Consider the following 14,930-nt stretch of genomic DNA (forward strand, 5'->3'; position numbering starts at 1 on the left):
AGAGTATCTCGCCCGCACGGCAGAGCCTGGCAAGCTACCCGTGACGTATTCGTATGCCAAACACAGTAACAACAAAGTCTCCAATGGAGACGTTACTGGGCCCGCTCGAGCAAATCGATGAACAACGGGAGGACAGTGACAGTGACAGCTGAACCCTATCATATCCACCCATGTTGTAGAAAAAAGGCAGGATCTTAATTTTTCTCATAGATGAATAGAATCGCACTGTGTACACACACACACACACACACACACAGATGCTTTAGTGAAACCAAATCAATCTGAAGGACGTAGAGAGCAGCTTTGACTTCAAATACCTAAGCACCCATGCTTCAGAGGACATTTCCTATGTGTGGTGTCAGTGAATGAGTATGTGTTTCCATTCACAAATATGCACATTCACCTCTGAGTTATTAAAGAAAAAAGTTATTTCCTTCATTTACTTTAAAGAAAAAGATTTCCACCAGCAGAAGCTTTTGGTGCTACAGGCCCAATCCTAGTTTTTTTAAATGTAATTTTAGGCAGTTTACGTTTTGTCCCTCTTCCTTTTATTGTGAGTATTGCAATAACTGGGGGATCGCATGCAAGTTGTGATCATGTGTAGTGCACAGTTCATTGCAGTGCATCATATTGTGGACTTTGTGGCACTGGGCAGCCTCGATTTTGGAACTGCCAGTCTTATATTTGGCTTGTGGAGCAGTGCTGTGGATCAAACTCTCAGCTTCAGTGCCTGCAAGGCAAGCTCTCTACCACCAAGCTGTGCACGGGTCCCTGAATCCTCCATCCTAAAACTACTTGTTATTTAGAGCTGGTTTTCTTCTTGCCTGTGTGAACAAGGGCTAACATGCCATTATTCAAAAACTGCATTAGAGCAGATTCTGATCTACCTTTCTCAGGGGGAACATCATAAAAATGCTGATCCCTGCAAATATCAATGCATAAGAAATATATATATATATTTACATACATATGTACATATACTCAGTCACTGGAAGTATTTTAGTGTTCTATTAACATGTTATGACATTAATGTTTTGTTGCATTGTTAATATAGATAGTGGTGACTTGGTGATGTGACTGTGCTTTTAGGCTAAATAAAGGAAGCTAAAATTATCTTCACTTTACTTTTAATGTTAAATGGTAAGAACTTTTGTGAGGAAAAGGTAGTTCTAGGCTATATTTGATGATATGTTATTAATAAGAATGCTTCATTTATCAAACTAGAGCATTGTTCTTTATTCTGGAACAGAGTATCTTCTCCAAAGATGATTAAACTGTGTTAGAAGATATAATCTATAGGATGTATATAGCACTAAAGCACTATCAACTTATAGATTGTCATAGTTTGAGCAGATAACCCACAGAGAAGTAGAAAACCAGATTTTATGCATAGATTTTGTGATTATTTTACTTGCTTGAATTGTCACATCTTTGGGCTAAAGTTGATTTTCCTGATTCTGTTTTTTTTTTTAATTGAATCACATTGAGATACAGTTACAAAGCTTTCATGTTTGAGTTTCAGTCATACAATGATCGAACACTCATCCCTCCACCAGTGCACACTCTCCACCACCATTATTACTCTCCCCAGTATTCCCCCCATCCCAACCCTCCCCCTGCCTCTATGGCAGACAGTTTCCCCCATACTATCTCTCTCTACTTTTTGGCATTATAGTTTGCAATACAGATACTGAGAGTGTATCACGTTTGGTCCTTTATCTACTTTCAACACACATCTCTCATCCTGAATGATTCCTCCAACCATCATTGACTTAGCAATCCCTTCTCGATTCCAGCTGCCTTCTCCCCCAGCTCATGAGGCAGGCTTCCAACTATGGAGCAGTATTCCTGGCCCTTGTGCCTACTGTCCTTGGGTGTCAGTCTCATATTATATTATTTTATATTCCACAAGGGCTGGAGCGATAGCACAGCAGTAGGGCGTTTGCCTTGCATGCAGCCAACATGGCCGACCCGAGTTCGATTCCTCTGCCCCTCTCCGAGAGCCCGGCAAGCTACTGAGAGTATCTCGCCGCCCTCATGGCAGAGCCTGGCAAGCTCCCCGTGACGTATTCGATATGCCAAACACAATAACAACAAAGTCTCCAATGGAGACGTTACTGGGCCCGCTTGAGCAAATCGATGAACAACAGGAGGACAGTGACCAGTGACCAATATTCCACAAATGAGTGCAGTCATTCTATGATTGTTCCTATGTTTCTGACTTTTTTCTCTGTTTGTTTTCTCTGTAATGTAGTCCAGCAAGATTAAAAAAGGAAGCAAAGGCGATTGCACTGTATTGAAGCCTACACTCATGGCTGCTGTTCCAGTGAGTATATAATAAAAATGTCACTTTTGGAGCCAGAGAGAGAATATAGCAGGTGGGGCATTGACCTTGCACATGGCCAACCCAGGTTTAATCCCCAGCATCCCATATGGTTCCCCAGCATTCTAAGGAGAGATACCTGGCGTGGTTGTGGCGAGAAAGGGACACTCCTTCACTGTTGGTGGGAATGCCGACTGGTTCAGCCCTTCTGGAAAACAGTATGGACGATTCTCAAAAAATTAGAAATTGAGCTCCCATTTGACCCAGCAATACCACTCCTGGGAATATATCCCAGAGAGGCAAAAATGTATAGTCGAAGTGACATCTGCACTTGTTTGTTCATTGCAGCCCTCTTTACAATAGCCAGAAACTGGAAGAAACCTGAATGCCCAAGAACAGATGACTGGTTAAAGAAACTTTGGTACATCTACACAATGGAGTACTATGTAGCTCTTAGAAAAGATGAAGTCATGAAATTTACATACAAGTGGTACAATATGGAAAGTATCATGCTAAGCGAAATGAGTCAGAAAGAGAGGGATAGACATAGAAAGATTGCATTCATCTGGGGGATATAAAGTAACAAAGTATGAGATTAATACCCAAGAATAGCTGAGATCAGCACCAGGAGGATTACTCCATAACTTAGAGGCCAGCCGGGTATCCTAGAGGAAAGGGCTATTCAGATAGAGAAGGGAGCACCAAATAAAGGATGTTTGGAGGATCCTCCCAGGAGGGGAGATGCATGTCGAAAGTAGACTATGGACTGAACATGTTTGCCACTCAATGCCTCTTTTGCAGACCACAACACCCAAAAGGAGAGAGAGAACACAGGGGATTGCCCTGCCACAGAGACGGGGGGATGGGGGGATGGGGGTGGGAGGGATATTATCCATGGTGGTGGAAAATGGGCACTGGTGGAGGGATGGGTATCTGATCATTGTATAATTGAAACCAAAGCACAAAAAATTGTAAATCTACAACTTTAAAAAAAATAAAATAAAATAAAGGGAAAAAAAAAAAAGAAAAAAAAAAAGGAGAGATACCTGAGTGCAGAGCCAAGAGTAACTTATGAGCACTCCGGGGGGCTGAGTGCATGCATGCTTTGCATTCGGGAGTCCTGGATTCAGTCGGAGATCTAATCTAGGATTGTACATATGCTAGGTGAGCACTTTTCAACTACGTTGAAAGTATAGCTATTATGTTCCTTTAAATGTTAAATATTGGGAAAACTGAACTGACAGTCTTCTGCAATTAATAGACCTGATAATGTTTGTCCATAATGGAGCTTTAAAGTAATGATATGACCTGGTGATTTTCAAGGGCAAGTTACCTAGTTTGAGAATTTGGTTGTAATCATTTAAAACTAGAATATGCTCTTAATATTGTCTTGTTTATTTTTAATTAAAAATGAGAAACCTTTAGGCCTTCTCTAGAAAAATTGAGGAGCATATCCAACATATGGGGCTGATTAGTGACGGAATTGAGTATCAAATAGCAAGCCTTGGAATTTCCTCTGGTGACTTAAATGTTTTGAGAAAACTGCCTAAGAAAAGAAGTTTTATTGTAGCTCTCCAAGATCCTTATATGAAGTATTGCTTGTTACTAAAACAAGATGCTAGGTTTGATAGCTTTGTAATGATAAATATTTAATGATACATTTAAAGAGATTTTCTTTATCTATATCACAGTGTTTTCAACTTGTATATCAAATTATTCTAGTGCTTTAGGCTTCAGAAATCCCACTGAGACTGTATCACCATTGTTGTAATGTAGTCAGACTTCAAATCTTATTCTACTATCTTTTGTAGAATTATTTTATATATTGAAATTCTGAGATTATATAATGAAATGCTCTGTCCAGGTTTTTCTAGGAATTACAGATGAAAGATACTTTATGATGTTAGTCTTCTAATTAAAAATTCTTTAAGAACAGAAAGGTTAGAATAAGTCAGGGTAACCTATCTAGGCTACTCCAGTATAGCAGCAAGCTTACAGACCAAAGGCAAGGCATGTGATTAGCAATAAAATAAAAGTATGCTGATAGTTTGCAATACGGGTAGTAAGTGGCCATCATGTTTGGTCTGTAGTCTACTTTCAGCATGCATCTCCCATCTCGAGTGAGCCCTTCAAGCATCATTCACTTAGTGGTCCCGTGTCTATCCCAGCTGCCTTTTCCTCCAGCATGTAAAGCCATAACACCCAAAAGGAGAGCAAGTAAAAAGAATGTGCCTGCCACGGAGGTAGTGGTGGGATGGGGTGGGAGTGGTGGGAGGAATACTGGAAACATTGTTGGTGGAGAATGGGCACTGGTGGAGGGATGGATACTCGATCATTGTATGAATGAAACGTAATCATGAAAGTTTGTAAGTCTGTAACTGTATCTCACAATGATTCATTTAAATAAATAAATAAATCTCAAAGGCCAAAAAATAAATAAGTAAAATCAATAAAAGGATGCTGATAGTAGTTTTCATCATCCCTACTGTGTTTTCAGCACTGTGCTAAGTGCCTTACATAGGGAAGGAGTAAGGATTGTCGAGTCTAGGAAACAATGTCTAAGTGTAAATAAATAGGAATGAGCTAATAAGCTATTCATTCATTCTACAGTTATCATTGTTTATTATTCTTTTGGGGGGAGGAGAGCACACCTGGTGGTACTCAGGCCTTACTCCTGGCTCTGTGCTTAGGGATCATACCTGGTAGGGCTTAGGGGACCATATGCGATGCCGGTGATTGAACCCAGGTCAGCTATGTGCAAGGCAAGCCTCCTTACTTGCAGTCTTACCTATCTGTAACTCTCCTTTTAGGATGCTGAATTCTATGGATGAAATACCAGAGTTTGTTTGTCCTCTAATTTTCTATTGGGTTAGGCCAGTTGTTAGTACTCATAACAGAACAGAGGTCAGGAAGAAAGGATGCTCTATGTGGTTATAGCTTATGCTCCTTTACTGATGGGTTGCGATTTTTGGCAGCTGTAAGGGAATTCTTAGATATTTTCCTCATTGGCTATACCCAGTCTTTCCCATGGTTATCTGGTTCCAATCTCTTTAGTATTTTTTTGGCCCAGAGGTAATAAATGGGCTTCTATATTGCTAGTCAACTGTGCTTCACCAAGCCTTATTAATTCCCTTAGTTCTTTCTACTAATTTATAAATGTGCTTTTAAAAAGCCACTGAAGGAGCTGGAGAGATAGCACAGAAGTTGGAGCATTTACTGTACATGCAGCCAACCCACATTCGATTCCTGAAAGCCCATATGGTCCCCTGAGCCCACCAGGAATGATCCTTGGACACAGACCCAGAAGTAAGCCCTGAGCACAGCTGGTTGTGGACCCAAATCAAAATAATTTGAGGATTTTTAATAGAATCAGTTTTCTTTCATTGCTTCCTCAGAAGAAAAGATTGATATAATGCTATAATATTTAGTGAAAATTCAAAACTGAATTTTTTAGAGTATTGAGCCAATTGAACATCTTTAATGTTAAGTTGAAATAAAGGATTCTTTTTGAGTTAACCATAAATGCCACCAGCTTGTTGTTAGCTGTATTATATTCCTTATTCATGTATTACTGAGTCTGTGATTAGTATATAGTGTTGAAGGACCATAAAAATGATTCTTATATCTGTTAGAGTCCCATGCTCTTCTTTCCCCTCTTAATAGACCATATTACTCTATAAAGGAATGGCATAAGTTACTAAAGGCCTTTTAGGGAAGAACTGGAATTTTCCTATCACAGATCTAGACAGGTATTTCAATTAAACTATTGCAGTTCCTTTTTTTGAAATGAAGAAAGCAACATAGTGTCATGTGTTTTTTTTATCGAATCACCGTGAGATACAGTTACAAAGCTTTCATTTTGAGTTTCAGTCATACCATGATTCAACTCCCATCCCTCCACCAGTGCACATTATCTACCACCAATATCCCCCTTTTCCAACCCTCCTTCTGCCTCTGTGGCAGACAATTTCCCCCATACTCTCTCTCTACTTTTGGACATGGTTTGCAGTACAGATACTGAGAGGTTATCACATTTGGCCCTTTGTCTACTTTCAGAACACATCTCTCATCCAGAATGATCCCTCTAACCATTATTGACTTAGTGATCTCTTCTCTATTCAAGCTGCCTTCTCCCCCAGCTTATGAGACAAGCTTCCAATTATGGAGCAATATTCCTCGCCCTTTTGCCTACTCTCCTTGGGTGCCAAGGAGATAATAATAGTGTAATCTTTGAATACCAGAGTAGACATCCCTCTCTTCCCCAAGTTTTATAGAAATGTGATGTTGTATACCATGGGCCAGAGTGATAGTGCAATGTGTAGGGCAATTCACTTGCATGCAGCTGACCCAGGTTTGATCCCAGGCACCACATCTGATACCTGAGTGCAGAGCCAAGAGTAATGCTTAAGCACAGCCAGGTGTGGTCCAACAGGAAACAAAACAAAAAAGATGTTTTATACCTTTGTTTTTTGCTTGCTGGAGAGCAAACCTGGGACTCCTGCATATAAAGCATGTACTCTGTCCATTAAACTTGTATCTGTGGCCCATCTAAGTTTTTTTTAAAACAGTGAACATGTCACTGAAATTATTTACAAATGAAGTAATATCCATTACACTTAAACTGTTTATTGTACTGTAAATATTATAAAAAATAATGTGATATGGCAAGTAAGATTACATGTGAAGTCTGTCTCAGGTTATTGGAACCCTTTCAAATTATTGAATATTTTGCTTATCTTTCAGGAAATCATGGACAGGATTTATAAGAATGTTATGAGCAAAGTCCAAGAGATGAATTATATTCAGAAAACTCTATTCAAGATAGGGTATGATTACAAATTGGAACAGATCAAAAAGGGTTATGATGCTCCACTCTGCAACCTGTAAGTATATTTCATAGTTTGGCCTCTTCGTGTTTGTGTGTCTGTAAGATGAAAAAGAAAATGACAAGTTGATTTAGTTTGCAGAACAGCAATGTGATTATAAGACTGAATTTTTAAATTCATGTATAAGCCTTATTGTTTCCACAGCAATCAGAGGAATATGATTGTTCCAATTTCCTAAGACTCAATTCACTGAGTGAATAATTATAAAATTTGGTATATGAAGGGGCTGGAGCGATAGCACAGCAGTAGGGCGTTTGCCTTACAAGCGGCCAACATGGCCGACCCGAGTTCAATTCCTCTGCCCTCTCGGAGAGCCCGGCAAGCTACCGAGAGTATCTCGCCCTCACAGCAGAGCCTGGCAAGCTACCCGTGACGTATTTGATATGCTAAACACAGTAACAACAAGTTTCATGATGGAGACATTACTGGGCCCGCTCGAGCAAATCGATGAACAACGGGAGGATCGTTACCGTGACCATGGTATATGAAGAAAAACTGGAGTAGAACTTTTAGTCAAAACAGTTGTATTTAAAATATATATTTCAAGTCTAAAGACGTTTCAATACTTATTCTGCACAGGGGCTTGAGAGTGTAGCAGACAGGGCGCTTGCCTTGCATTTGGCTGACCTGGGTTCAATCGTTGGCACCCCGGGGATGCCCCATGCATTCACAGGAGCAATTTCTTAGGGCAGAGCCAGGAATAACTCTTGAGAATCATAAGGTATGACCCCCCAAAGATTTAGGTTGCATGAATTTTTTTTTGATTTATTCACTGTCACTGTCCTCCCATTGTTCATTGATTTGCTCGAGCGGGCCCAGTAACGTCTCCATTGGAGACTTTGTTGTTACTGTGTTTGGCATATCGAACACATCACAGGTGGCTTGCCAGGCTCTGCTGTGCGGGCGAGATACTCTCGGTAGCTTGCCGGGCTCTCCGAGAGGGGCGGAGGAATCGAACTCGGGTCCGCCATGTTGGCTGCGTTCAAGGCAAACACCCTACCACTGTGCTATCGCTTCAGCCCTTTGATTTATAATATTCATAAATTGGCAAGTATATAGACAAATTGTTCAAAATACAGTGTAAGGGAGTGGACAATGGAAATACTTTTTTTCAGTGAAGGTGTGGTAAGATGGATGACTGAGCATTCTAGAGATAACTAATTTTTTTCATGTTGATAATTCTTTTCACATACAGGTTATCAGAGTAGTTGCTACATTTTTATTTGACATTTTACAAGTTTTTCTGGTGTTATTCAAGGTGTCTCCAGTTAACACTGTGTTTTTGGCTATACCTGGACGTGTTCAGAGGTTACTCCTGGCTCTGTGGTCAGGAATCACTCCTAGTGTGCTCAGGACAAGGATCAAACCTGGGTTGGCTACCTGCAACGCAAGCACTGTACTATCTCTCTAGCCCCTGTTACCTCATTTTTAACCTTCATCTTTATGTTATGAAGTAGAAATGCTTTGCCACACTTGTGAACTCTTTCATAGAATTTATAAATCAGTGTTACCAAAAATAATGTATACATATAGTAAGAACATTTATCTTCCCTTTTATTAAGGGTGTTATTTAAAAAAGTGAAGGCCCTACTGGGCGGCAATGTCCGAATGATGCTGTCTGGTGGAGCGCCACTATCTCCTCAGACTCACCGATTCATGAATGTCTGCTTCTGCTGCCCAATTGGTCAGGGTTATGGATTGACAGAATCATGTGGTGCTGGAACTGTTACTGAAGGTAAATATTTTGACTTTATTTTATAAATTATATATTTCATTTAGTTTTGGGGGCCACACAGAGCAATGCTTAGGAGCTACCCCTGGCTCTAATCCTGGGTTTCTTGGGGTTCACTACAATATTGCTCAGGGGACCATGTGGTAATGTGGATCAGTCTCAGGCCTCCTTTATGAAAAGCATGTGCTCAGCCCTTTGAGCTGTTTTTCTGGCTAAGTATAAGGATTTGTTTATTTTGACCACACTGAGCAGTGCTTGGGGCTACTCTTGGCTCTGCACTCAGGAATCTCTCCTGGTGGGGCGCAGAGGACTCATGGTGTACTAGAGATTGAACCCAGCTTGGCCATGTACAAGGCAAGTGCCCTGCCCACTGTACTACCACCAAAGCCCCCTTTTAATCTTCATTTTTTCAGATATGGGTTTTTAAGTATTTTTAATGTCATTTGTAATTTTTTATTAGTTACTACAATAATACCCATTTGCATTACTTGAGAAGCTTAAGATTATTATGCTCTAGCTTTTATTTTTAAGACTTATAAGTCTTTATGTCACAATGTCAGTCCTCAAAATTCTGTAACCCTAGTCCTTTGAAATTCTTTCTCTAAATTATTCCCTTTTTTGAGAATTGTACTTTAAACTTCTTCTCAGACCTATATTTCTGCTTAACTATTTTTTGTTTTCTTTTCCGTTATTTTTAACAGTCAGTAGCAGGGTTTTTCAACTTGGACATCACTGAAAATTTGAACCAGTGCATTCTTTGTAGTTCACAGCTCTCCTGAGCATTGTAGGATACTTAGCAGATAGATAGTAGTAGTAATGGATCTCCTCTTACCCCCAGTATGGGAAAATAAAATTTATTTTCTAAATATTGCCAAATATATTCCAGAGTGGAGAAAAATTGCCATAGTGTAGTGGTTTTCTTTTGGACTTTCCTATATTCATTTAAAACTCTGTATTCCAAGTCAATGCCAGTATCTCAAATCACCCCTTCATTGTCTGATTATGACCATTGTATTCCCATCCTTAAGGGTATTAGGTTTGAAGCCACCTTGATGAGATCTTTTTACTATCATTAAAATTCATGTCTTTCCATTCATTATTGGACTACTTCTTTCTCTGTGTGTCACTTTTGACAGTGAACTTTTCATTCTCATTATTCTGAGCTATTTCCAGATGTGTCTGCCCATAGCATAGGCAGCTCATTCACCTCAAACACTGAATCATACCTCACATACCTAGCTTTTTAGATATCTTTGATTTTTTATTGAATCACTGTGAATTACAATTTACAAATTATTCATGATTGAATTTCAGATGCTCAACACCACCAGTCCCTTCAGCAGTGTCTACTTCTCTCCACCGGTGTCCCTGGTTTCCCTCACACCCCCAGAGTGCCTCCATGAGAAGCACTTTTTCTTTGTTCTTCCCCCCACTATAGATACTGTGGTTTAAAATACTGTTATTGATACATGTCTCTTTGCCTCTTTTCAGTACCTAGACCTGGTCCAGAGTAACCATGTCCCTCTATCATTGTCCGGACCTTTAATATTGCACCATTGACATATTCATCATTATTTTTCTGTGACTTCTACATATAAACATCAGTCCCCTCAGTCCAGACAAGTCAGTCTTGTCTCTCTTTCTCAGACTGCCACTCTTGCTCTAGTCATTCTCTATGTACTGTTGCTTCCTTTGGAATACCTTTTTGGGTAACTGATAATGGCCATCTTCCTTTGAACATTTCTTCAATTATGTCTTTCCCAACAATTTTATGCTATTTTCAATCATTCTTATCTCTTCAGGTCTATTTTCCCACTAGGAGTGCCATGAAGTTTAGTATTTAATTATTCTTATTTAATTCATTTTGTTTTTGTTTTGGGGCCACACCTGGTATTGCTCAGGGTTTATTGCTACCTCTGCGGGGATTACTTTTGAGGGCTCAGGGAACCTTATGTGGTGCCCGGATTTGAACCAGGTTGGATATGTTCAAAGTAAAGACACCACACACTGTACTATGTTTCTGTCCTTATTTATTTATTCTTTATGCAATGTTCTTAGGTACATTTTGGTTCCTTGAGGGTACAGTTTCCTTATCAATTAAGTGTTTTTCTCACACTGTTTATTGTAATTATAATTATAAGGAAAATAGATTTTCCACAATTACTTGATTTGAAGTATAAATGAATAGGATCATAATGATTATCACCACCTATTTAATAATAGCAGCTAATATTTTTAACCACTTTGTCCCAAGTAGTATTGGAACCAGTTTATGTATTGTCTTATTGAATCTTAATAGCATACACATTTCGGGGAGATGGGAACCACACCTGGAGCTACTCAGTGACTTCTCCCAGCCCAGTGCTTGGGTTACTCCCAACAGTGCTTGTTGGATCAACCATGCAGAATCAGTAATTTAATCTTGATTCCTGCATGAAAAACATGTACTTAAGCTTGTTGAGCTATCTCTCCAGCCAGTGTATTGTGCTAGAGGATCAGTCCAAACTGAAACCAAAAATGATGTTGCTATTTTTGTTGAAATTTTGTTTTATTTTTGTAATAGTAAATATTTATTATCATGTCCTCAGTCTCATAAAAATAATTATGTGTTTTTGGTGGTAAACTGTACCTTTTTCTCTTTTTTCCTTTTTAAAACTTGAATCAACCAAGAGATACACAGTTACAAAGTTGTTCATGATTGCATTTCAGTTATACAATGTTTTTTTCTTGAAACTATAACATTGACTAATCATCTGTTGTGCTCTTTCTCTCTCCTATCAGATAGATTCTGACTCTAATTCCAACATTTCTAGTCCATAATATGGTATCTAATATATTAATATTTTCCCTTATAGTTACTGACTATACTACTGGCCGTGTTGGAGCCCCTCTTATTTGCTGTGAAATTAAACTAAAAGACTGGCAGGAAGGTAAGAATCAATTCAAGTGATTTTAGATCTATAGACAACATTTTCTTTCAAGTGTTAGGTTGTCTGTGGTAGCAAGTAAGGCTTTACTTTTACTTGTAGCTCTATGCTTGCTTTTTCCTCCATATCATCTTCGGGTCCCTAAAAGCAAATGGAAAATCTATGGAATCTACATGTAGTGGTCCTGAACGTGGGAATACTTGATAGTAAAAGAAGAAATGATTCTTACTAGAGCATTCCCTGTGTTTGGAGATAGGATGTGTGTGTGTGTGAGAGAGAGACTCAGAGACAGAGACACAATCAGACAGACAGAGATAGAGACAGAGAGACAGAAGAGAGGGGAGGGAAAGGGGGAGGAGAGGGAGAGGGAAAGAGCAAAGAATCTTTAGATTTCCAGGATGTAGACTATATAAATACACACATGTGCTTGTGCACACACCAAATTCTTAGATTTTGACCCCAGTAAACATGCTTATGATTAAAATTCCGCTTTCCATTGCTGCAACTTGGATTACACTGGAGGAGATTGTGTTAAAATATATCAGAGGAAGAATAAATATTGAATGATCTTTTATTTATATATTTATTTTGCTTTTTGGGTCATACCCGGCGATGCACAGGGGTTATTCCTGACTTTACACTCAGGAATTACTCCTGGTAGTGCTCAGGGGATCATATGGGATGCTGGGAATCAAACCCTGGTTGGCTGCATGCAAGGCAAACACCCTACCCACTGCATTATCGCTCCAGCCCCAAATGATATTATTCATCTGTGGAATGTAGAAAAAAAAAGGAAAAGACAATATGGAATAATGACAAACTCTTGGTCTTTGCTAACAAAACTCATTTTTTTAAAAAAAAATTATTGAATCACCATGAGATAGTTACAAAGCTTTTATGTTTGAAATTCAGCCATAAAATGATCAAACACCCTTCCTCCACCAGTGTACATTTTCTACCATTAATGTACCCAGTATCTCCCTGCATCCTAGTCCCCCCCCCCCCCCCGCCCCGTACTGCCTCTGTGGCAAACAATTTCCCCAATGCTCTCTCTCTACTTTTGGGCATTATGTTTTGCCCTAATTTTCCACCACCATTCAAGCCTGCCTGCCTGAGGCAGACGCTAGATCATTTATTTTCCATTGCTCATTTTGAATATCATGAGATACTCAAAATTTTTTTGAATTTTGCGGCCACGCGCTTCTGGGATCCTAGATTGTAGATGGTTGGGTTCCAGATACATCTCTCTAGGGCACTAATCCATTTTGGGATTCAATTAGGAGTCTCTGGATCAGGGTTGTTGGCATACCAAGATGGCGCCCGGCAGAAGCTTGTGGGCGTGACAGCTAGGCCGCAGAGTGGGTGGAGAGCTGAGGAGAGACAGCCCAGTGCCTCAGCTTTCATGCGTCCTGGATATTTAGTCCTGGTACCTGCATACCTGGGCTTTGCTCTTGGACGCAGGGGATCCATCTGGAGACTGCACCTGCTCCATCTGGGGTACCCTAGCAAAATTGGCTCGGTATGGGATCCAGAGGGACCTCCAGTGCTGTGTTGCCACCCGGGACCGGTCTGTGTCTACAAAACTCACATTACCAAGCGAGAGGGTACAGGATGGGAAAGAAAAAGACAGACTAGAGGCAGATTACGGCATATTGGTGGTGATGAGGGGTGGTAACTTTATAGCAAAATGTAAGTGTTGGCACTATTGTAAATATGTCACTTAAGCTACATCAATAAATTTTTAAAGATTCAGCTGTCCATTTTTTGCATAGTTGAAGTTCTAATATGTCATTGCAAACACAAGCCACTAAGAACATACCTGCATTTAATTAACATTGATAATAATCATTTTTGTAGGCCTCCTGAAGGCAAAAGGCAAATAGTCTTTCCTCTTTGAAATTATAAGAAATTAAAATAATTTAAGAATTCCGTAGCACTGTAGCACTGTCCTCCCGTTGTTCATCGATTTGCTCAAGCGGGCCCAGTAACGTCTCCATTTTTTTTAAGACTTCTTGTTACTGTGTTTGACATATTGAATACATCATGGGTAACTTGCCAGGCTTTGCCATGTGGGCAAGATACTCCTGGTAGTTTGCCGGGTTCTCCAAGAGGGGCGGAGGAACCGAACCTGTCTTGGCCGGGCTGGCTGTGCAGAAGGCAAGCATCCTATTGCTGTGCTATCGCTCCAGCTCTTGAAAATACTAGTACACTAAAATATTAATACAACATAAAAATACATATTTTTTTTGCTTTTTTGATCACACCCGGTGATGCTTGTACTGGACTCAGGAATTACACCTGGCAGTGCTCAGAAGACCATATGGGATGCCAGGGATCAAACCTGATTCGGCTGTGTGCAAGGCAAACACCCTACCCAACCTACTATCATTCTGGCCTCCATAAAAAAATATTTGACAGTCTAACGTTTTCAGATAAAATGAAGAATAATTGAAACACATAAGATTTCAAAAAAATTTCACCTTAGGGTGGAGTCACAGACAGATATGGTAAAGGACCCAGGATGTAATCCATTGGTTGTTCAAGACAATAAAAATGAATGAGCTTTATCTAACATAGGGCTAGAGCGATAGCACAGTAGGTAGGGCATTTGCCTTGCACACAGCTGACCTAGCGGACCCGGGTTCAATTCTTCTGCCCCTCTCAGCGAGTCTGACAAGCTACCAAGAGTATCTCACCCACACGGCAAAACCTGGCAAGCTACCCATGACATATTCTATATGCCAAACACAGTAACAACAAGTCTCTCAACGGAGACATTACTGGGGTCCGCTCGAGCAAATTGATGAACAATGGGAGGACAGTGCTACAGTGGACAGTGCTACGGTGCTAAATTCAAAGTTTCTCAAAGTTTTTCTCTTATATGACTGGTGCTCTATGAATAAATAACAACTCCCATTTAAAATCCTACCTTCTATGTATATGTACCATAATTTCTGTTCTTGAATGCTTGAGGTTCCCCCTCCCCCAGATTTTAGCTATTGCAAATAGTGCTACAATGAACATCAGAGTACAAATGTCTTTTTTAAAGAGAAATTTTGGCC

At 39.8% G+C, this 14,930-nt stretch overlaps 1 protein-coding gene across 2 annotated transcripts in view; it reads left to right on the forward strand.

The window, feature by feature from the left end:
• ACSL4 (acyl-CoA synthetase long chain family member 4) overlaps positions 1-14,930 on the forward strand; it is a 104,773-nt gene that overhangs the window by 73,459 nt on the left and 16,384 nt on the right. For both annotated transcript variants that reach the window (XM_056125672.1, XM_056125671.1), the window contains 4 exons: positions 2,255-2,326; positions 7,067-7,206; positions 8,772-8,944; positions 11,797-11,871. In XM_056125672.1, the coding sequence (XP_055981647.1) occupies positions 2,255-2,326; positions 7,067-7,206; positions 8,772-8,944; positions 11,797-11,871 (460 nt within the window). The remainder of the gene's footprint in view (positions 1-2,254; positions 2,327-7,066; positions 7,207-8,771; positions 8,945-11,796; positions 11,872-14,930) is intronic.

This window comes from Sorex fumeus, unplaced genomic scaffold (assembly GCF_029834395.1).
Source record: "Sorex fumeus unplaced genomic scaffold, SorFum_2.1 ptg000058l, whole genome shotgun sequence".
Classification (NCBI taxonomy): domain Eukaryota; kingdom Metazoa; phylum Chordata; class Mammalia; order Eulipotyphla; family Soricidae; genus Sorex; species Sorex fumeus.